Source organism: Gouania willdenowi, chromosome 7 (assembly GCF_900634775.1).
Source record: "Gouania willdenowi chromosome 7, fGouWil2.1, whole genome shotgun sequence".
Classification (NCBI taxonomy): domain Eukaryota; kingdom Metazoa; phylum Chordata; class Actinopteri; order Blenniiformes; family Gobiesocidae; genus Gouania; species Gouania willdenowi.
In genome coordinates, this window is record NC_041050.1 from 24098667 (window position 1) to 24123500 (window position 24834).

Sequence of the window (24834 nt, forward strand, 5' to 3'; positions counted from 1 at the left end):
TAGTTTGTAATTTTCACAATGATTCGTGTTTTCTGTCTTTTTACTGTACTGTGTGTGTCACGTCGCCAGGGAGCGCACTGTCCGATCATCTCCGCTGCTGGACTTTTATTTTGAAAGGGCCACTGTCGTCACTGCACACGTTTCGTGTCGTCGCCGTTTGACGGTATGTGGAAAGTAGCAATGTCGGAGGAGGTTGGCAAGGCGCTGCTGTCGGTGGTGGAGCGGGTCAACCTGGCGGCGACACGCCGGCCTAAGGTAACTACATCCTGGGAAGCTCCCACAGGAAGCCGCGGGACCAGCGACTTTGGATGTTCGACTCCCGAACATCAACCTTTAGATAGGAGACACGCTGCTGATGGAAGCACTTTCATAACACCTGACAGGGTCCATTAGGACACACACACACACACTGATGACACGGTGTGTGTGTGTGTTGTCCCTCTGGCCGGCACGTGCGACTTACCTGACTGTTATCAGTCAGTAGGAGCCCCAAAATATGATCTGATCTTAGGGCCACATCATCTTTCATGTCAGCATTTATAGTGATGAACTTTCAGAGCATTAACACAGGAAACAACAAGAGCTTTGTGTATTTGTTCTCGTTTTGTACATTTTCCTGTTTTTTTTTTTTTTTTTTTTTAATGTATTAATGATCTTTGGTGTTTTAAATTGCCGTTATGTGTATTTAATATTGTTGCATGTTGTGTTTTTTCCCCCTATATTTGCGTTTTTAAGCCATTTTGTATGTGTGTTTTGGACGTCATTATGTGTATTTTATAGTCATTGTGTATTTTTTATTTTATTTTTGGTATTATTTTTATTATTGTATTTTTGTTTTTTTTTTAGTTGTTTTTTGTTGTCGCTTTGTATATTTGTGTTTTGTAAGTCATTTTTGTTGTCATTCTATGCATTATTGTCATTTTGTTATTTAAATATTCTGTGATTTTTGTGTGTTTTTAGAATCATTTTGTCTATCTTTTTTATTTTGTGTAATTATGTTATTTTATGTTTTTGTTGTCATGGAAGTCATTTTGGAGTCATTAGGTATAATTTGAGTTGAAAGTTTTTATATTTTTATGCAATCTTGTGGTCCTTTTTGTGCATTTTTCTGTGATTTTACTTTGGGGCCCCTGAGCCACCAGTTGTTAATGTTAATGAACAGAGTTGACTGGTCAGAAACAGCTCGGTGCTGCCGTGTAAATGTGTGATTTTGAATACGTGTAAAATTGATCTGCACGTTTTCTTCACTGTAATGGAAATCTATTCAGTAAATCTTCAGACATGGGAAACTACATGCGGCCTTCAATCCTAATTTGTGTGGCCTCCAAAGTAAATGGACAAAAGTATTCCAAAAGCACATAAAGTGACAACAAAAATACACAAAATTCCAGCCAAAAATGTACAAAATGATTACAAAATACATAAAACAATGGCAAAATAACAGAAAAATACACAAAAAGGCAACAAAAACACACAAAATGACTTCCAAAACACTACTAAATACACAAAATGGCTCAAAAACACAACAAAGATGCACAAAATTACAGAAAATCATACAAACAACTAAAATACACAAATGACTCCAAAACAACATTAAAATGATAGGAAAATATACAAAAACACAAGACGCATTGACATTTTTGTGTTCCTGCTGTAATAACACTGCTGTACAGTCACAGTGTACAGTGTTGGTTGTCTCCTCAGGCTCTCCCGGCGTTACCGCCGCGCCTCGTGGCTGTCAGTAAGACCAAACCCCCAGAGATGGTGGTGGAGGCCTACAGACATGGACAGCGATACTTTGGAGAGAACTATGTAAGTATGACAATCACACACACCTGTACCGAATTAGCAGCTCAGACTATAGCCATCAAATGTTTCCAGCTACAACTGAGACCTTAGTTGTAAATATATTGAACATTGACCAATCAGAGCATTAATACAGGAAAGTACAACGTGTTTTGCTCTTGTCCAGTGTCTTTTTGAGTTCTTGGTCATATTGTTTGTTTTCATTATCATTTTGTGTGGTCTTGTCGTTTTGTGCATTTTTCTGTTGCTTTCAAAGTTTTTTTTGTTATTTTGTGTCTTCTTTGAGTCGTTGTGTGTTTTTGTTGTTATTTTGTTTGTTGTTGTTTATTTTGTCATTTTGAGAATTGTCAATTTCTGTGTTTTTATTTTTGTGTGTAATTTTTCTGTAATTTTCGGGCATTTGGTCTGTTGAAGTACTGGTAGTTGTTTTGTGTATTTTTGTCATCACTTTGTGTACTTTTGTTGACATCTTAGGCATGTTGCAGGTTTTTCTGTGTGTTTTTCTGTCATTTTCTGAATCGTTTTACATTTTTTGTGCAGTCTTTTCGGTATTTTAGTTGTATTTGAGTGTTTTGTTAACATTTTGTGTCTTTAAATCATTTTTATTATGTGTTGTTGTTTTGTGTATTTTTGAAGTTTTTCAGTACATTTTGGGATTTTTTGTTGCCATGTGTTTTTTGAGTCATAATGTCTGTTTTTGTTTTTATTTAGTTATTTTGTGTAATTATGTTGTCATTTTATGTGTCTTTGAAATCATTTTGTACTCGTTGTTGTTTTGTGTGTTTTTGAAGTCTTTTTTTGTTGAATTTGTTTCTTCTGGTCACTTTTTGCTGCTGTTTTGTGTGTTTTTGGAATTATTTTGTGCATTATGTTGTTCCTTCCAACTTCTTGCATTAGAATTTTTTGGGGGGCCCTTGTCCTTGCCTGACAGGAAGTCATTTAAAGAATCTGTTTTTTAGGTACTGTTTATTTTGTTTGTGCTTCATATGTAAAAGTCTAAGTATTTGGAACAAAGATCAAAATGAGAATCGTAGCAGTGAAAGATTAACACGCTCTTACATTCCAGGTCAATGAGCTGGTGGAGAAGGCGTCGGATCCTCTGGTAGGTTTCCGAATGTTCTGCTCTAACATGAGAAGGAAACACGTTTCTTTTTGCCGCTGCAGTCTAAGACTACTTTTTTTTTTTTTGTTCAGATATTAGAATCCTGTCCTGAAATCAAGTGGCATTTTATTGGTCATCTACAGAAGAATAACGTCAACAAACTTTTAGGTGAGTGCTACTCGATGCACCTCTTTTCTCCTGATGCTGACAAACTCCTCCCACTGTCTCCAGCTGTGCCCAACCTGTTTCTCGTCGAGACGGTCGACTCGCCCAAACTCGCCGACAAGGTCAACAGCTCCTGGCAGCGGATCCGAGGAGCCAGCACGCAGAGGTTAAAGATCATGGTGCAGATCAACACCAGCGGCGAGCAGAGTGAGTGCTATAGCAGTGAGCCCAAACGCAGGCGACGTGCTGCACCGTCAACATCGTTCACCGTGTGTCACTGCAGGTAAACATGGGCTGCCTCCAGAGGAGACGGTGAACACGGTCAAACACATCCTGTCACAGTGCTCAGCCTTGCACTTCGCAGGACTCATGACCATCGGCCGCTATGGCTACGACCTCACGCTGGGGCCCAACCCCGACTTTCAGGTACGCAAACGTCCGCTAACCCGCACACACGTGATAGACACAAGTCTGTAAAGGTGCTCGTGTGTCACTGTAGATGCTGCTGAGTCGGAGGCAGGAAGTGTGTGGGAGTCTGAAGCTGCCTCTGGAAGACGTGGAGCTCAGCATGGGCATGTCCACGGACTTCGAACACGCGGTGAGTTTCACTTCCCGTTTTATCCGTTTGTATCGACAGCAAGTCGGCGGACATAGCTTTCATTTCTTTACCTTTTTTTCCCAAGTGTTTTTTATGGGTTTCATATATATTCTTCTCAAGATACATATAGCCAATTTTGGTTATTTTTCAAACACAAAAACATCACACATTATATACCCCCCAACACACAGACACACACACAAACAAAAGTATATCAAACAGGTAGAGCTGGGCAATATATCAATATTCAAGATATATCAAGTTTTCTATTTTGGGGATATGAAAAATTACAATACTGCCTATATCAATATATGTTTGTTTTTTTTGTTTTTTAGCTTATTTCGTTTTAAAATACTTGTTTTAGGAGTCATTGGTTTCACTACTTCTCAGAACAGCATAAAAAGCACAGTTTGATGGATAACAGTGTGTTCTAACAAAGACCTTCCCTTAAACAAGTCACTCTACAGAACTCACTCACATGTGCTGTCCCTTAGAGGAGAAAAAGACTGAAGTGGAATTTATTCTGCAGCTGTTTTTTTAATAAATGAGCCTGTGTAGCATTTGGATCATCAATTTTAACCCAGAATTGTCTTTCTGGTCAGACTTAATTTGAAACAAAATTATCAAGATGTTTATCCTAAATCGCTATTTTGAGAAAAAATATCGAGATATAACTTTTGGTCCATATCACCCAGCCCTACAAACTCCAGATATTTACGGTAGATCAAATGATTGGGTTAGAGGTGTAGTTAATAGGATATGAGTTTAGAGGGGCACAAATCCAATTTGCTAGAGAGTTAGAGCAGCACGAATGTGCCTCCATCTTACACCATTCTGTTTAGGGAAGTTGAACCACGTAGATTTTTGAATATTGGCCACCCAATAATACGTCAAGAGATTTGGTAGTGCCAGTCCTCCATCTTTTTTAGCTTTTTGTAGGATTTAATATTTTGCCTTTGGTGTCTTGCTTGCCCAAATAAAAGTTAGAATGTTTCTATCAAGTTTAAAAAAAAAAGATTTAGGGAGGAATATTGGCAGACTGAAAAAGGAATGAAAATCTCGGGACCACGTTAATTTTTTCTTTATTATTTCTGCCCAGGGGGACAGGGGCGTTTCTAGACCCCCTGGGGGCCCTAGGCAAGTAGGACTATGGGGCCTCCCGGCCCCAGAATGATGATGAATGAAGTCCAGGACGACGAATCAGTGAAGAAATACTTTATTAAATAATTGACATATAAAATGAAACATAACTATCTAAACTAAATGTAAACTTTACACACAATATATACAGTAAATGCCAGAAAAACAAACAACTGAAATGTGCAAAATTTTAATTGATAAAAATGCCACCAAGTAAAAAAACAAGGAATTGAAGTGGAAAGTAAGAGTACACTAACCATAAACATTAGATTTTCTAACCATTTCTCATTGTCATTTTGTAATTTTCTTTGGTGAATCTCCCGAGGTGGGTTTTCTGAGCTTTGGGGAAGTCCATGTCTGTTATTTGGAGTGGTTCTTTACTCACAATTTGACACAGAGCATTGTCATCGATAGCTTTTGGCTACAACGGAGGATCATCTGATATTATGTGATTTACTATTATTTGAGTACCTTCTGTTCTGGTGATGTGGTGTCGCTGGGTTGGTGAGGAGGTGGTGATGGAATGCTGTGCTGCCATGCTGCTGCTGCTGCTGCTGCATGAAGGTGCCATCATGTCCTACTCTTCTTCTTCAAGACCCCCCTCATGATCTGAGATTGATGTTGCTAGAACAAAAATAGTTTAAAAAGCAATTGTTTCAGACAAATATGTGTGTGGTCATAATAAATCAGATCGATCCCATGATATATTTTAAACTTAAGTTTAAGTTCCTACTTTCATTCAGAAAGGTCTGTTGTTGCTGCTGATGTTGGTGTTGTCATGGTGATCTGAAAAACTTCAACAAAGCACCTCGGGGAAGAAAAAAGAAAAGAGCACAATGTATTTGGTTGGCTTGCATTAAGTAAAGTAAAGAAATGTGCATGCTACACAAACAATAAACATTTCAGATATGTCGAGAATAAATAATGAACAATAATTTGCAGTAACAACTTTAATGCTTAATGTTAGAGCTGGTTTTTCTGACTTTTTTGTGTTCCAATGTGAGCCAGCCCCCTCTTTGTTTACATTTGTTTAAACAAAGTAGGCTATATGTGTGCATGTTCAGTTTTTTATCCGCACTATGCTGAGATGCTAAGGAAGAGTTTATTATCTTTTTAATTGTAATGTTATAAAATATATAGTTATCTGATTTCTTAATCAGAAAATTTAAGCTACTATGAAGTTGCTGTTGCACTTTTGCTTAAACCTGGGTTAAAGCTTGAAATAGTTGAATGACAGAGCCTCATTTACTTTTTATTTTGGGATTGTTCTATGCATTTTAACTCTTGAGGACAATCATAGCAGTAAAGTAGCACCTTTGACAATATAACTGATGTCTGCAGTCATTTTTAAGTGCATTAAAAAAAAATTCAAAAATCAATCTGAGATTTTTTTTTTTTAGGCAATCGTCCAGCCCTACTTCATGTTAACATTTTATTTAATGTAATATTTAATCTATAGCAGAACATTTATGGAAGTATTATATTACTTTATTCTCTTTCAATTCTAAATACAAATTAGCCACAGTCAAGACTAAAGTAACAACAGGATTGATGCTCGCATCAGTTTTAGCATTGGACAACAAACACTTTATTCTGGGAGAAAATATAATTGGCAGCAAAGGACAAACTTATTGTGTGGCTATGAATGTACAGTATGTACACAGCCATTGGCAACAAGACTTGACATATTGTGTAAGCAAAGCTGATATACTTCTTAACATAAAACTGTAAAAATTGGTATAAAGTAAGAATAAATGTCATACCACAGAAGTTTGTTGTTAACCACACTGTCAAATTTGAATGATTATTAAATACATATAAACACACTATGAATGAGTTTAGAAGTAAATGGCTGAATTCACTTTACACAGACTTAAATGTGCAGTTAACTTTTCTGGGTGGATGAAGGAGACTGAGTTTGTTTGGGACAAAGTGCCTGGTACTAACTAGGACAAACTTTTTTATAAAGTAACTTATTCTCACTTACTACTATCACACTTTTTTTCATCCTCTTCTTGTTTTTTTCTTCTTTTCATGAGCCCTGAGGGATATGTCCACTTCATTTTATCAGTGTGTGTTTGATAACCACAGCAGCACGTTGATGCAGGGACCGATAGTAGTGGGTTTCCCGACGTATCACTGTAACGTGTCCGGGGGGTTTCAAGTGGTGTCGCTGATATCTGCCGTCTGTCAGGGCCCCCTTATAGCAACTAACCAGTGACAACTCAGAAAGGGCCCCGTGTGGGGGGTTTCGATGCCCTGTTGTTACAGCGTCTCAAAGCAGTTACATTATTTTGTCATTGAAATTGACTAATGTCAGCCGTTCGTCTGGGCCCCCTTCAGCTCGGGCCCTAGGCAATTGCCTGTGTTGCCTACCCTGTTGCAACGCCTCTGCAGGGGGGTCAAGGGGAGAGTCTTCCAATGTTAGAGCTGTGCTTTTGCCTCTTTGAACATTTTTATTGGCTAATCAAAAGGGTAATATTCTTAGCTAACAATTTAACGTCAAAGTTGAGCCATTGAGCAGGCTGATTGGTCTCCAGCTACTACATTCTTAAAGGTATTGGGTTTTGGGATGAGTGATATTGAGGCTTGGGTTAATGTTGGAGGGAGGACCCCAAGTTCCAATGAGTCATTAAACATATCAAACATAAGGGGGGCACGTTGATTTCTTTAAAAAAAGAAGCAGGAAAGCTGTCAGGTGTCAGTGCCTTGCAATTCTGAAATACTTTAAGACTGGTTGTTACTTCATCTAATCAAAGAGGAAAGTCAAGATTTTCTTTCGTTCTATAGTTGAGTTTTGGAAAATTGAAATTATTCAAAAAGGTGTGATTGGACTTCAGACTTGTCAAGGTTGGTATAATAATGGCTAAAAGCCTTACACGGATCTTTGCAAATTTGTGTAATAAGCCAATATGATGCTCGTCGTTTGATTGTCAGTGCCAACAGCCGACCGGCCCAGTCACCATGTTCATAAGTGCTTTTTGTGTGTCTTAGGTAGCTCTGCTTTGTTGGTGGAAATTACATCAGATTCCCTTTGGAGCTTAAGTCTGTGAATGCTGGTTATCAATTAGCCGAATAGTTTCCAGTTGTTCTTGTTGTCTTTGTTTTCCTTGTTTGCTTAGCCTGACACAATACATAATAATCTCACCAATTTCTTAATATTTTTTATAAATATTTTGGTTCGTATTAGATAATTGTTTAAGGGTTAAAGCACACTAACACAACTTCTAAATTGTCATTATCACGGAATAAACATTTTTTTTTCTACCTCTCTTTAACTAAATCAAGCCCCAACATGACACAGAAATGGCTCATGTGCATGTTTTAGGATAATATCACACATTTACTCACTATGTTTTACTGGACAACTGGTGACAGAATGTTTAGAAAGTGGAACGAACAGACAAATGTGTCCAATTCCACCAATGATCCCATTCTAAATCTTGCGCTGTGTGTTAAAGCTGATATCCGGAGTTTCAGAGAATCAGAGATCCTGCATGGACTGATATCTATCACTTATTGCTTGAATGTAATATTGTTGGTGCCTTACATACTTTATATATTATTTATATGTGAACGTGCAAACTAGAGCACGATAATGTTGAAATTACTTGTTTTCTTCGCCTATAGTCTATGCCATATTTGACCCGTGAACTAAAATAAGTTTGACACCTCTGTTCTATCAGATTCCAAATCCCACAATGCAATGTGCTAAACTTTTCTGAAGGTCAAGTCAACCCAATATCTTAAGGTTTCACTTATTCAGACAACTTTTTTCAGGAAATTTACTTTAATCTCTTGACATGTTTCGACTGTCAACTGCCAGACTTCCTCAGAGGTGTCTGCTGATTGCTTTGATGGGAGTTATTTCTGGACGTGGGTGAACAATCCAACTCTTGGTGAATTCTGCTAATAGGGAACGTGACCTGGGTTTAGACCGTCTTGAGACAGGTTAATTTTAGCCTACTGATGATGTGTTGTTGCAATAGTAATCCTGCTCTTAAGGACATATCAAAGCAATCAGCAGATGCCTCTGAGGAAGACTGCAGTTGACAGTAGGGTTGTAGGGATATATCCTTCGAGCTGCTCGTCAAAAGATGATGTGCGTTCTGGATCTGAGAATAGGACAGTCCCATAGCTCTATATACCAGCTGAAGTCTCTAATGTGGTTTTTGGCACAGCAGTTACACAACAAAGCAAGAGGAAAAAGGAAGACCAAGGTGGAGAAGCAACAGGATAAAGGTACAAACGTGTTCAGGGGGAACGCTGTCCACGTAGTCGGTGTGTGTAGCGAACTGGGAGCGATCCACTTTCAGTTAGCACAGTCCGCCCCGAGTCAGAGAGGGAGAGTGAGAACAGACGGAACAAATAGCTTATTAAAATTATCTAAGGTGAAAAGAACGGGCCCAATTCATCTGCAGTGTGGACGGAGTGTGTCTGCTGTGATCCGCTGAGATCAGCTGCTTGTGTTTGAGTAGCAGCTGTGACTCTGACCCTCTTACTGTCCTCACAGCAGTGAGTGATACGTGCTTTCATGTCTCTAAAACATCAGAAAACTTTCAATAACACAAGATAAAGTGCCTACATTTGTTACTAGTCTCTATGGAAAAAACAGTTGCAAAGAAATCCAGTGTGCGCGTGCACGCAAGAGTTTTGTTCAGGAGGGGAGGGGGAGCTTGGAGCGCCTGACTATTCTACATACTCCAGCTTTAATCAGGCTAAATAAAGAAGACCAGACCTGACTGTCTGACCTGAAGGAAGCTTATGTCTCTTTAAGCCTAAACCAGTTTCAACCTGACACTATTTACATTTGTGCGCCCGCATGTAGAATGATCTGAGGCTTGTCAGGATCCATTTGCGCGTTTTTCTCGTGCTAATCGAAACACATAACCTGATTTACCCTTATATCTTCCAAACCCACCCCGAGCCTGTGGTATAATGATCAAAATTAAGCCCAAACCCGACTGACTAGGTGGGGTTCGGGCAAAGAAATAAAGCTCTATTAGTTTAAAGGTCCAGTATTATGCTTTTTTTCCACAGTCTCCTTTTGTTCTAAGAACCCCAACAACATAGTATTTGAGGTTTTTTTTTTCCCAATCTCACCTGTTTTCCGGCGTTTTAGTTCCCTAATAAGTTACTTTCTGAGCAGTTCTAAAAACGGGCTGTTTTGGGGTCTACTTTTGCATATTCATGAGTAGGCGTGTCTGTAGATGCTGACTCCACACAACATCTGGTCACTAGCTATTTTCTTTTGCTATCCACACACTCTTTATTGTTTTCAGCCAAAAAACTGCACATTACAGTAAAACACATGGCTATTTAAGCGGCTATTGTGATTGTGAGACAGGCAAACACTGTTTCAGGGTGTGTGTGCGGCAGCAGCAGCGGAATCAATCAACTGAGTCAGCTGCTTCAAACACTCAGCAGAGCTGATACGTCGCTTTCTTCTCCTTCTCTCCACTACTTATTACAAGAATAGTCCATTCAAGATGATAGTCCACTGTTTTGTCCAACTGCTGCAACGCATTGGGCCACAAACATGTCAGCTCATGTCAAAGGAGATACGAGGAGATATAACGGGTACTAAAACTGGAACTGCTCCGGGTGCTACACCGTTGCTGCCCACTGCTTCTCAGGGAGGGCTAAATGCAGTGAACACATTTTTTGTATGTAGCTTTATATTACTGACAATGAAGTATAATATATCTTAAATAAATAAATATTAAACCGCAGTGTTTTTTTTAGCTGTGAGGTAGTTTGAGAGGGAGGAGCTCACATTCTTACAGGGTAGGAGGAGCCAGGACTGTCAGGGGGAGGGGTTTCCGTGCGGTGACGTCAAGTAGCAAGAAAAATCCAACTCGCCTGTTTGGAGCTGACTTTTTACAAAATGTGTAATAATAAGGGAGGGAGGAAACAGAACTTTTTCAACTTTGACCCTCTGAATGATGTGCCGTGAGCACTAGGGTTGGGTAGGCAGGGCGTTGCAAATCAAACTATTAATGTCAACACCAATGACAATTTCATATGTTTCTGCTGGCAAGTGTTAATTCAATTCAACTTTATTTCTATAGCGCAATTTACAACAAAGTCATCTCAATGCACCTATCAAAATATAAAATTCATAGTAAGAAAGAAAAAACCCAACAAGATCCACATGAACAAGCATCTAACAAAATCAACATCGTAAAACACCATTAAAGAAACATAAACAATTAATTAATGTAGCCTCCATACTCTCCCAACAAGATATCTCATGACACGACAGCACATCTGTTGTTTGTGTTGGAAACACAGAAACACGGAGAAAATGACAACAACTCAGAACAGCCTCAGTGAGGAGCATCCACAAAGTCAATCCTACCATTCACTGTAGAAAATACAATTTTCTGACCTTATCTTTGCTGAAGGTCTGGTAGCTCAGGTGTTGGTCTCCCATCTTTTAAAAGCTGTCGTTTTTCCTCAAGAGAAAGTTTCTTTATCGTCTCTAACGCTGTCATCCTGTCTGTAGTGTTATCCCGCCCACTCGCTAGAGTGAGACTGTGCGGCATCTCTGCCGTACCAGGAAATAGCGATGTTTAGTCATTTGGGCTACGAAAAGCACAAAATGCTGACACTTTCAAACTTATAGGTACTGTAGGCTATCAGAAATTGAAAAATAAATCATTCATAATTATATTATAATTAAAACAACTAGTCAGAGTATCAATTCACCCTTGGGTAGGCACTGCCTACCCTGACTGCATGTCACTGATACTGACCCATTAAAGTCAGGGCAGGTGTGGCAGTTTTTTGGCTTCCTGAAGTTGGAAAATTAAAATTGTGAGAAGATAATGGTGAGGACAAAGACTGTACGCATGTATTGCAAGAAAATACAGAGCCATACATGCATGCACTGTATTTTTGATTTGAAAGCGTTTTATATTTTTATTTTTTTGTTTTTTTAAATAAAATGTTTAACTTTGCATGGTGAGAAATAAAGAAATGTGCAGTTTATTTTGGTTTAAGTTCAAACGGTTTGTAAGAAGGTTATAAGAAGAAAACATTAGTTGAAATTTTTTTTGACAACTTAAAAGAATAAGAATCTGTTTTTACTAATCTGTTTTTTTCTTTAAAATATGACATCTATGTATTCAAATTGAAGGGAGTGCATCATTATGTCCCAATATTTGATTTGATTTTTTTTTTTTAAAACATTGGCAATCAAATCGTTGGTTCAGTGTATCTTTGCACCCCTGTCAGGAGATCAAAGTAAGTTTCCTGAATAAATCTTACCTGCAGTAATTTTAACCGTTGAGTAAATTCTTTAATTTTACAGAAGAAACTATGTAGATTTTTTACCTGTGTTTTAATAAAAAAACATTTTTCTCCCAGCTGCCTTAAAGTCTGTGTAAAGCAGAAATAAATTTGTGTTGAGTTTGTTCCACCACAGAAACATGACATTGACCACTGAGCCAAATTAGAAAGATGAAAAAAATCACTAAATATATAAAATTAGGTTTCAAAATCATGGAAAAACAAGCACTTCTCTCTGCTCTGGAAAGCTGAGGGCATGTCATTTAGAGGTGCTGGAACCACACCCACGTGCAGGATGGACACTGCCTACGTGTACTGTATGAGGAAGTAGCCTACAGTTACCCACTTCACTGCACACCCCTTCCACACATACACACAAACACACTCTTGCATGCAAACACGCTCAACCTTTTCTACCTATGGTGATGTTGAAAGTGGCACTCAGACCTTTCCTGAAGCGCTGCTTTTTGGATTTGGCTTCCATCGCCCTGCCGTCTGCTAAACTCCGCTCCCCGTGAGCTGCACCACGTTGTTTGGGAGAAGTCCACAAAATACACGCTGGAGGATCTCTCTGTGTGTCACTCAAGTCCTTTTTTTTTCTCTCTACGCTTCAGCAGCAGGGTCAGGTTTATGCTAATGATGGCCCTGTTACGCAACGCCGCTATAGTTTCTGACCCGCCTATTAAATCCTGAACACAGAAATTTGAAACAGTTTGTGAAGCCTCGCTCCACAATTGAATTCTAAATGGTTGGATGGCTTTTTACATGTTTTAAATACATTTCTGACCTATTTATAATGTGCTTAGAAGAACATGGCTGAATTTGCGTTACACGGACTCTAATAGATGGACTCGGCACTGTTTTTCTGTATGTGCAGATTGAGGTGGGGGCCACCAACGTGCGTGTGGGCAGCATCATCTTTGGATACCGCGACTATCCCAACAGTGCAACCAACACTCCAAACCCCAGCCCGTTCCCAAGTCCCGCTCCCAGTCCAGAGAAAACCTCCAAAGCCGTGTCGGAGGAAGCAGCCAAGAAGATGCAGCACCTCACCGTGTCCGAACACTAGAAGAAGAAAAAACGCGGCACATGCAGGCGAATAGCTGCTAAATCCCTTTCACTCTCTGTGAGCCTTTGTTGCTCTTTTTAAACTTTAAAATGTGACATTCTAGCTGAACCTTTCTAACCGTCATGTCTTACAAGTGTTGCTAACCTTAGATCCTCATGGGAAGCAGTTTGTGAAGAGAACGCCAGAGGACATTTGGATTCCAACCTGCGACACACACTTCTACACGATGCAAGGTGCAGGTTCTCTTTCAGCTGAAATGGACTCCATCGAAGAATATCTCCAACCCTTTATAATAAAGACACTAAATATTGTGTTTGAGGTTGTTTTATTTTTTCTCTGTGATGTTAAAGAAGTGAAACCGAAACTAAGGAGGGTTGTGTACAACCTGTACAAAGCGACCATTTGTGTTCCTTTTTTTAAAGCACTCAGTTTAGTGTTTTTATTGTAGTTTACCATAAATGTTGGTCAGATTCATGATTACTGGCTTTAAACAGCTGTGCAGCGTTGTTTGGTTCAGGAAAGCCAAAGGCCAGGAATAAAATGTGTTGTTAATAATAAACCACATGTGATTTACTTTGTGTGTTCTCAGGACCAAAGAAAGAGTCACTTTGAGAAATGACAATCACAACAAAATCCACAGCCGTAAAAAAAACCTCGCTGTCGATACCTTTTCCCTGAAAATGGCAAATATTTACAGAAAAATTAGAAATACTTATTGAAACATAAGTTTATAGATGGGAAATTAACCCATGCAACATGATTTCTCCAACAATACCACATTTTAGCATAACAATATGAACTTTGTATGTAGACCAAAAAATCAGCCACATTGTAACTTTTTGTAACCTGGAGCATTTCACACAGTGTGGAAAATATTAATAAATCCAGTGATGAAGCTTATTGGATTCACACGCTAGTACTTTTTTCTTAAAAAAAAAAAAAAAAAAAAACTTTCGCACACTCGGAGAATATGCAAACTCGTGCAAAGACTGCTACTCCATCTCTAACAAATGTACTTTCACTTCTGCAGTTAAACTGAAATTAAAGTAATAATCTGTGAAGAAAAGTAAAGAATAATTTGTTTCCAATTTTCTCTTTGTTGCTCAAATTTGTGAACACGTGATTCTTCGGTTCCTTTGTCCCTCACAAACTTAAAAAGGTTTATGTGGATGCTGACATGAGTGTTGTATTGTCCATATAGGTAACACAGCTGTAACACAATCTGCAAAGAAAAAAGCACCAACAATTCTGACAACATGTCAGCTCCTCTGATTGCTAATGCTAACATAAATCCATGTCGCTGTGCGTACATGCAGCTGCTCCAAAGTGGTCCATAAAAAGTAAATAAAAAGCTAACAAGAATGGTTAGAAAAGTCAGGTTGATTTGTCTGGATCCTAAAAAGTGTGGAACAAAAAACAAACCGTCTGCGTCCGATTGGTTCGTAGCGCAAGTGGTGGCAAGAATGACCCAGTTCTGCAGATTTGAGCCCCATCTGCGTTTGCGTCGACCGAAGTGTCACACCAGCTTCTTGGCCTCGAAGAAGCTTTTCAAATGCTTCATCTGCCAAATACCGGTGACGATGAGGATGACAGTCTGAGCGATGGACCACCACAGGACCCGCTGGTTGGTGCTCTCGCTGGTCATACGAAAACGCTCCTCGCGGTACTGAGGATGGATATAGAGCGGTTAGCGAACAGTAATGTCTCACACACACCACCCGGCTCGTGCTCACCCTCTGGTAGTTCTGCTCCTTCTGGATCTGCTCCACCTGGTCAAGGAGCTGTCGAGCTCTCAGCTGCAGTTCACTAAGTTTGTCCTTTGCTGCGATCTCAGGATAGTTGTTGGTGTGTTCTCCAACCTGAACGTCTAAGTGCACTCTCTGAAAAACAAAGATACACACCCAAAGCTTTAAGGTCGCCCAAACACAGAGGTGGATTCCCAAAGATTTGAAATAAAGGGTGGCAATTCAGTTGCTTCCCTAAATCCTTTAGTGATGCAGTTTCCTCACCTGCTGCGCAGAAATCACTAAGATTGCAGCAATCAGTGCACTAGCAGAACTGGTGCAGACCGCCCCTATTTAAATTGCGTTTTGCTCGTTTAGTGCACACAAACACACTGACATTTGAGGAAGTTACATTTGAGGCAGATAGATTCTCCGTCTGCTTCACAAACATTTAATAATATAGAAAACTAAATAAACAGGTTTTTTTTTTGTTTTTTTAAACAACTTTAAAACCTAATGATATTTTTCCCCCTTCACTTGATGTGGGTGCTCTGTCCGGTCCTTTAACTTTGCTCTGATCAGTGCACGCAAAATAGGCAGATTAGGACAGAAACCATCCTACTGATCTGCCATTGATCAGAGTTAATACAGCTACACAGTCTGTCAATCAGTCTGCATTCTTTGAAGATGAACTACTGACCATCATCCAGCGCAGGTATCAGCAGTGCTGTGTCACGCACACTCAAATGTCACCGTTGTGCCATCAGTAATGATGCATCAATTACGCATCTGATCGGCTGATTCTGGCCTGACATCAACACATCATGAGATTTTGACGGTCTAAACAAGGTGAGAAAGGAGATCAGTAGAGCAGTGAGTCCGAAGCAATATCGATCTATGGTCATATCCACATATCCATCTCTGCGCACTGCAAAACTCTCTCTCTCACGCACACAAAGCCTTTTGTTAATCTCCGCTGTGTTTTCTGTCCACATTTACTGCCAATGATCTCTGCGTGTGTGTTTGCTCCTCCTTTTCAGTTGTACTATTTTTCCATGGTAAAACACGCTAAATGAATTGAGGGCGCATTGGGAAGCGCAGCTCATGTGCACTCCTGATTTCCTGCCGTTTGTACTCCTTATTAGCGCGTGGAGTGACGTTCGCACACATTTTAATACCACGAAACCTTTTGTGAATCCGTCCCTGAGAGTCAAAGAATTAACTAATGTTGGTAGGTTCAGGTAAAATACTAAGAAGAGTAACAACTATTAATCACAGCTGTCACTTGGAAATAATCCCCTCAACAATAAAAACAATTTATTAACCACTTTTAAAGGGCCGATGTTAAGCTAAATGGACTTTTCTGTGCTTTAAACATCATAAAAGTCCTATATCGGCTTCATACACATGCCCAAAGTGTTTTTTTATTGATCACTTCAATCGTTATTTAGAGGGTGATTTGCTCCTTTCTTACTGCAGGGCGAGCACAAACACCTCGCTCCAATTTGATGACGCGTTCCCACTTTGATGAAGAATTTGACGTGGCACTGAGCTGCAGAAGCTGTCTGCCGTGATTTACATGTAAACAGACGCCCACAAAGGTGAGCATTGAGCATGAGCTCGGCTACAGAGCGGGTAACAGGAGGACGGGCTGTCCTCTGGCCCTATGTCACCGTGCAGGGAGGAGTAAGTCAGTGTCCCGTCTATAGACACGCCCACTCATGAATATGCATAAGTAGGCCGAAAATCAGCCTATTTGTGTAGAGTTGCTCAGAAATGTACTTTTCAGAGGCTAAAACTCTGGAAAACAGGTGCGTTTGGGAAAATAAACCTTAAATACTATGTGTTTTGGGGTTCTTAGAACAAATGGAGGTGGGTGAAAATAGCATGACATGGGACATTTAAAGTGGATCCTCCGTTCACTATTTAACAAACTTTACACTAATGATGGATGTATGTATTATTATTCCTCTGCAACCAAATATCCATCTTTTTTAATCTCTGAAACAGCATCTAATTTACAATCCTGAAGTTGTGTAGAAGAGTGGGAGTGTGTAGTGCAGAGCTCGGCCACTTTTTATCGCAGCAGGGCCAGAAAAATGCAATCAATCTGACATGATCAAAATTCATGTTAGCATTAGAATAATGACCAATCTGAGTATTAACACAGGAAACAAGGCTTTGTGTGGTTTTTGTTGTTGTCATTTACAGTATTTAGTTTTAAAGGGGACATATGGTTTTAAATCCTTCCTTTTTACACGTAAATCATACAGTTGTGGTCTATATGAAGCAGAACTGCAATGCTTGAGTCTGAATTCCTCATTATTTATATCTCCACCCCTTTTCTGATCTGCTTCTGAGAGCAACTCATTTTGGTGCGGTCTCTTTAAATGCAAATGAGACACTCCATATCCCGCCCCCTCTTCAGGTGACACTCGGTTCAACTCCACCCTGCTCGGCCATTTTTGTAGTTTGATAGAAGAGATACGGCTATGTAGCGGCGCATAAACTTTTTATTCAGAGGTTATTTACAAAATGTCAACAACAGAAGACTTGTCCATCCAGCTTTACATGTTCGAGCCAGAGTCGGACCCGGCGGAGCGAGATGAAAATGAAGATGATGAACCTGCAGAACCCTAACAAGTGAGCTAACACAAGCACCAAGCTAAAGCTAGCGCCAAGCTAACGTCACGAAATGCATTTTAATACAGTCTTTTCGGAGACAAAAACGACAAAATGAAATGACTAATGAAAACTTTAGACTTAAATTAAATCACGTAGGCCATATCATCAAGGATCTAAAACGAGCACACAGCGCTAACATATGAAGTCTGAAGACGGTGCAACTGCTAAGCAACTGCTAATGCTAACAAAACAATGACAGGGACGTCTTATCATCACACTTTTAGCATTATTTACAGCTTACTGAAGTGCTCTGTTCGTCGTCTCCAAAGATAGAAGGAATTGAACCCTCAATCAGACAAAGTCTTTCAGCAAATCCTTCTTTATACTGGCGGAGGTTGCAGAAGCAGTCATCCTTGAAGTGCTTCGCACACAAAAATGACCTTACCCACAGATGTGGGTACATTTCCATAAAAAATAAAACTCAACCAGGCACTTTGAAAAGGTTCTGATGCTGGGAGACGTAATGAAGTGTGTGGGTTACTACATCCAACAACCGAACATTTTGATTTCTCCTCTCATAACTTCGGCATCCTTGAGCTTGGACTACAAAATCGCAGCGAGAAATTAAAATGGCGGATTGCTCGAAGTGAGTCGATGTACTAATTTGGCAGTTCCGCTGCAAATACTGTGATGTAATAGTTCAAGAAACGTAATAGAGAATAGAAAAATCGAAACAGATTGAAAAATATGACCAAAACAGAATATAAAGATATCTACGGAGCACCCGAAGAGACTAATTTGATTTTTTCTGTACTTCTAAACACTCTAAATATACAACAAAATGCATTTAAGGGCTAAAAAAGTGGATTTAGCATGATATGTCCCCTTTAAGAGTCTTTTGTATATTTTTCTTGTCAGGTGTGTTTTTGGGGTCATTTTTGTTTGTTTTACCTTGGGGGCCACTCCAAACTAAACTGAGGGCCACCAGTTGCCCATGTCTGGTGTAGAGATACTTTAATTTGATCTTTTCATGTTGTAACCGTACAAAGTTTTTCCTGAAATCTAACAAAAAGGACTGAAGGAGGACATATTTGTGTGGCTGGTAGTAGGGCTGGGCGATATATCGAATATACTCGATATATCGCAGCTTGTAGTCTGTGCGGTGTTGAAAATGACCATACCGTTAAACTCGCGGACTTTTTTTTTTTTTTTTGAAATGTCATCTTAATGACAACATGCACAAAAGGGCACTATTTGTTTTAAAATATTGTAGTGGCATTATGTACAAAAAGTGCACTTTAATTTTGTGTTTTGAAATGCCATGTGAGTTGCATCCTGCACTAATGTCTTGTTTTGAAATGTCTCTGTGACAATTTTGCACAGAACGTGCACTTTCTGTTGACAATTTTATGTTTGAGCCACTCACTGTTTAATAAATACAGTTATGTCAACTTTGACTTAGTTGTGATATCCCCTTTTTTGCATGAAAGTTTAAAATTGGCATATATTAATGCAGTATGATCAAGAATGTTTTAATGTAGACATATAGAATCATCATACTGGTGTGATTTTGTGCATCAAAGTGTTAATTCAAGGGTAATGCAAAATATCGAGATATATATCGTGTATCGTGACATGGCCTAAAAATATCGCGGTATTTATAAAAGGCCATATCGCCCAGCCCTAGCTGGTAGTGAGTGTGTGCAAAGGAAGACACACATTCACATCAATGTCCCATTAATGTGACCTTTAGAACCAAACAAACACGACTGAGAATTTAGCAGCACAGACATACAGACACATGTAAAGAAGATAATATTCTACAAAACATCAAGAGTCGAATTGAATCTTTTTTTAAATATTGCTCATTATACAAACTCTGATGTGTTTGTAACAAAAACACTGAACATCCACTGCAGACAAACAACTGGAGGCCCTCAGTCTAATTTTGAATGCAGAAAAAAAACTCCAAAAACACACCAAGATACAGAAAGAAAGACAAGAGAAACACACAAAAGGACAGCAAGAGGGCAAAACACTACACAACAGGACAAAAGAAGTATACAATAGGACAAGAGTACAAAAAACTACACAACAGGGCAACAAAATTACACAAAAAGACAACAAAAACACACTGAATGACAAGAAAAATACACAGAATTATCCCAAAAACACACAGGACGACTACAAATAAACACAAAAATAAGAGAAAAATACAAAATGTCATTAAAAAATACACTAAATAACAATGAAAATACACAGAATTATTCCAAAAACACATGACTACTAACACACAAAAACAACATAAAATTACACAAAAGAACAAAAATAAGGGTGGGCAATATGGGAAAAAATTTACATCACGATTTGTTCTTTGTAAAATCCCAATCACATTTTTTTTCGCAATTTTTTTCTTTCAGATCATTTTGACAATTTTAAGTTATTTACCAGAAAAACAAACCAATTCACCAACTTAAAATCATCGCCCATACAACAAAAACAAACCCTGGTTCACACCTCAACTCAGGATGCTGCGTCAGGCTAAGGAGGAAGCCTACAGGAGTGGGGACAGGGACCTGTTCCGGCAGGCCAAGTACACTCTATCTAGGGAGATCAAAGTAGCCAAGAGGTGCTACACTGAGAAGCTAAAACAAAGCTTCTCAAACAAAGTCCCTTCAGAAGTGTGGAAAGGCCTGCGTGAGGTTACCAACTACAGGAAACCCTCCCCCCACTCAGCAGGTAACAATAGACTGGCTGAAGACCTGAATAGCTTTTACTGCAGGTTTTCTCACCCACCCCCCAGCTCATTAGCATCAGCCCATCACCTAGACTCTGCCCTTCCTGCTCCCCCCACTTCCCCCCCTACCTCACCCTCTGACCCCCCACCTACCCTGAAGATCAATGAAAGAGATGTGTGCCAGCTATTCAAGAGACAAAAGATCAAAAAGGCTCCAGGACCAGACAGAGTATCTCCCTCCTGCCTGAAAGCCTGTGCTGAGCAGCTGGCCCCCATCTTCACACGGATCTTCAATACATCACTGGAGCCGTGTGAAGTACCTTCCTGCTTCAAAAGCTCCAGCATCATCCCAGTCCCAAAGAAACCTGCCATCACAGGACTTAATGACTATCGACCCATTGCCCTGACGTCCATAGTCATGAAGTCCTTTGAGAGGCTGGTATTGAGCCACCTGAAGGACATCACAGGATCCCTGCTGGACCCCCTGCAGTTTGCCTATCGGGCAAACAGGTCTGTCGAGGATGCAGTCAACATGGGACTGAACTACATCCTGCATCACCTCGACTCCCCAGGGACCTACGCTAGGATCCTGTTTGTGGATTTCAGCTCTGCGTTCAACACCATCATCCCGGACATCCTTCACCAGAAACTCACCCAGCTCACAGTGCCGGCCTCCACCTGTCAGTGGATCACCAACTTCCTGACTGACAGGAAGCAGCAAGTTAGGCTGGGAGGCATCACATCCAGCACCCGGTCACTCAGCACTGGCGCCCCTCAGGGGTGTGTTCTCTCCCCACTGCTATTCTCCCTCTACACCAATGACTGCACCTCAGGGGACCCTCTGTGAAACTCCTGAAGTTTGCAGATGACACCACCATCATCGGTCTCATCCGGGATGGGGACGAGTCTGCCTTCAGACGGGAGGTGGAACAGCTGGCTCTCTGGTGCAGTCAGAACCACCTGGAACTGAACCCACTCAAGACTGTGGAGATGACAGTGGACTTCAGAAGAAATCCCCCCCCACTCACCCCCCTTACCATTCTGAATAGCAAAGTGGCTACCGTGGACTCCTTCAGGTTCCTGGGATCCACAATCTCACAGGACCTGAAGTGGACCTCCCACATAGACACAACCAGGAAAAAGGCACAGCAGAGGATGTACTTTCTGCGACAGCTGAGGAAGTTCAACCTGCCCCAGGAGCTGCTGATAATGTTCTACACCTCCATCATTCAGTCTGTTCTGTGCACCTCCATCACTGTCTGGTTTGGATCTACAACCAAACTAGACAGACACAGACTACAAAGGATAGTCAGGACTGCAGAAAAGATCATTGGTGTTGATCTGCCCTCCATCAAGACTTATACCTGTCCAGGGTCAGGAAACGGGCAGGTAGCATCACTGCAGACCCCTCCCACCCTGCACACAATCTGTTTAAACTCCTCCCCTCCGGCAGACGCTACAGATCACTGTACGCCAAAACTTCCCGCCATAAAAACAGTTTCTTCCCTCAGGCTGTCACTCTGATCAACACTAAACAGTCAAAGAGTGTCGGACCTGTTTCTGTTACTGTGAAATAACCTGGAACTAAACATATCAACCCTGGAACAACCTGTCACTGTGAATGTTCATGGACATAATTTTTTCATTTAAATGTTCACCTATTTGCACTACTCATCAATGCACTGCACTACTCATCAATGCACTACTGCACTATTATCTTATTATTATTATTGTATTCTTATTTTATTTCATTATTATTATTATTATTATTATTATTATTATTACTATTATTATTATCTTGTTATTTTTATTTAGTTTGCACATATTAGTCTAACTACTCTTATATTTATGTTTATACTTCTTTTTTCATTTATTTTTCTTTATTTTCTTTATTTTTCTTTATTCTAGTTGATTGTTATTATTTAATGTTACACTACCTGAGAGCACAGGTCACCAAAAGAAATTCCTCGTGTGTATTCATTCACCCCTGGCCAATAAAGTTGATTCTGATTCTGATTCTAAATGGAAAAAAGGGATAAAAGATAATTTAAGGTGGCAGCATTATGAAAAATTCACTGTCTAAAGGTTTTGCTACAGTAATGTTTCTTTAGCCTCATTCAGAGGGCCAAAGTTGAAAAAGTTGAGTTTCCTCCCTCCCTTGCTATTTCACAATTTGTAAAATATGAGCTCCAAACGGGCGAGTTGGATTTTTTTATTTATTTGCCACAAAGACCCTTTATTAATCACTAGTAGCACAATATCAACATTTTGTGCCACGTTTGACTTTTTCCTTCATTAAGGGCAGCTCTGATTTGCTTTATTCTGAATACTGACAACAATGTTGATCATGTGACTCTCAGATCAGACACAATCACATGTTTGTGGCCCAGCTGTGATTAAAGTTGCTCATCCCTGTTCCAGTGGTCCATGTCTGTTAAATGGTCAGACTTAGTCTATCTTAGAGCGTAATCTTAGATCCAGATGCAAGTAATGTTTGCGATTATATATATATATATATATATATATATATATATTTTACATTTGGTCCTAAAACAATCCAACAGTTTGATTTCCTACCTTTGTACATTCTGAGATGTAGTTTCTACTCTTTCCTTTTGAGGGAGTGTGAACTGAATTTGGAGCCAAAAATGTTCCCAGTGAAGCTGAGCCAGAAAAACCAGTTTTACAGCCACGAGTCCAAAATAATATAACCTGTTAGTCTGGCCTTTTCTACTTACAGTGGTTTTCTAAAGAACTCACAACCCTTCAACGTTTCCACTTTTTCAGTTGACGGAGCTGCTCATCTGGGGATTATTCCAGGAATATTGAGAATTTCTTAAGAAGTGACCAACACGCCAGTGTGATCTATTTGGTACACACCATCACACAACTGTTGATTACACTGAAACAATAGCTCCATGTTTCTTCTGACCCTCACATTGATTAATGGCAATGACATGGCTTCATTCAAACCTAGACTCTGTGCATCCTGCTGTGTTTTGAGATTTGGGACTCGTGTGTTTGTGTGTTTTTTTTTACTGCTACTAATTAAACTTGAAGTGATTGAAAATTCAAAAATGCTTTGGTTAGCAGTGATCGTGTTCATACCAGTTTGCCTCCTGCAAACAGAGCAAGCTTGGAGGAGTTGGAGTGCAGACAGATCTGATGCTCTCCAGGAGTGTGAGAGGTGAAGGTGAAGCGTCCATCCGACCCATACTGACGAGAAAGAATGATCTGTGGGGGGCGTAAAAGTCTCCACTCAAACACTTTAATAGGTTTAGACTTTATAAGAGTAGCGTAAAGATTAGCATTTATAGTTCACCTTTGTGTCAGGATCCTTGATCTCCACATGCATCCCAAGGCCGGGAGTGGCTGGCAGGAAGGAATTAGTCTGTTTGTCAAACAGCTGAGTGCGGTACTTTCCTGCAGATGAACAAATAAAAACAACAATAACAACTTGAACAATGACCATCGTGGCAAACTCTGCAAAAATCCTAAACATAAACAATATATACACAAAAAATAACATTATATACACCAGAAATGGTGGGAAGCTGTTATCACAACCTGGTAAATATGATTGAATCTGATCTGAGGGTCACATGATCAACAATCATGTCAGCATTTAGAATAATGACCAATCAGAGCATTAATACAGGTAACAAATAAAGGATTTGTGTGTTTTTTGGAGTATATGTTTGAGTATTATTGTTGTCGTTTTGTGTATTTTCTTGTTATTTTTGTAGTGGTTTAGTGTGGGTTTTTTTTTTTTTTTTTTTTTTTTGGAGTACATCGGTATTTGTTGTTTTTTTCTTTTAATTATTTTCATATATCCCAGGAGTTTATCTTTTAATGAAATCAGGTTATTTTGAAACATTTTGACTCACATCTGACAAAAAAAAAAAAAAAAAAAAAAAAAAAACACATTGGCTCTAATAAGAAAAGACATTTCAACTTGGTAATTACATTTTGAATGGACATCCAATAATTGTAAAAATTGTCCTATGAAGACGATATGAACCAAATGTAACGCCTGTATCATTAACTTAAGTATATTAGTGAATAAATGAATGTATATGCAGCACTTTGAGGAGTGAGGCTCCAGTGTCTCTCTCGGGATTCAACAGATTCAGCAGATCCATCTGCCTCAGTGAGTGTTAGCCGCTGCTGCTAACACTAGCTTACCGATCACCATGGTGTCGTCGGGGATTTCCTCAATGAAGCATTTCTTCTCAGTTTCTCCGATGTGGAAATAGAGGCCGGAACTCGGAAAGATCCAAGTTAGTAACAAAGCAAGTGCAGCGGTTGAGAAACGGGGCATCATGGAGCCTCTCGGTGCAAAGCTGATGCTACGGCTGCGGCTACCGGCTGACGTCATTTCCGCTGCGAAACCAGGAAATAAACTCTTGAACACTGGTGTTCGTAAGCCCTCATTTTAGCTTCGCAGGTAGGATTGCGCTACAGATCTAAAACCATTCATTTGTGTGAGACTAGGATTTGATTATGAATGTTAAAAAAAAAAAAAACTACACACACACAAAAAACTTTTTTTATAAATTATCACAGGAATTACAA

The 24834-nt window shown here is 39.7% G+C and overlaps 2 protein-coding genes across 2 annotated transcripts; one reads left to right on the forward strand and one right to left on the reverse strand.

The window, feature by feature from the left end:
* The first annotated feature begins 98 nt into the window (after positions 1-98).
* On the forward strand, positions 99-13486 carry plpbp (pyridoxal phosphate binding protein). The gene is made up of 8 exons (XM_028453923.1): positions 99-255; positions 1705-1812; positions 2873-2908; positions 3001-3076; positions 3140-3280; positions 3357-3499; positions 3573-3671; positions 12982-13486. Exons 1-8 carry the CDS (start codon positions 166-168, stop codon positions 13171-13173), a joined length of 885 nt encoding a protein of 294 aa, XP_028309724.1. The 5' UTR covers positions 99-165; the 3' UTR covers positions 13174-13486.
* tmed4 (transmembrane p24 trafficking protein 4) lies at positions 13482-24676 on the reverse strand. Its single transcript, XM_028453928.1, has 5 exons — positions 24445-24676; positions 23582-23682; positions 23368-23493; positions 14907-15053; positions 13482-14839 (listed from the first exon to the last, which is right to left on the reverse strand). Exons 1-5 carry the CDS (start codon positions 24635-24637, stop codon positions 14690-14692), a joined length of 717 nt encoding a protein of 238 aa, XP_028309729.1. The 5' UTR covers positions 24638-24676; the 3' UTR covers positions 13482-14689.
* Positions 24677-24834: the final 158 nt, after the last annotated feature.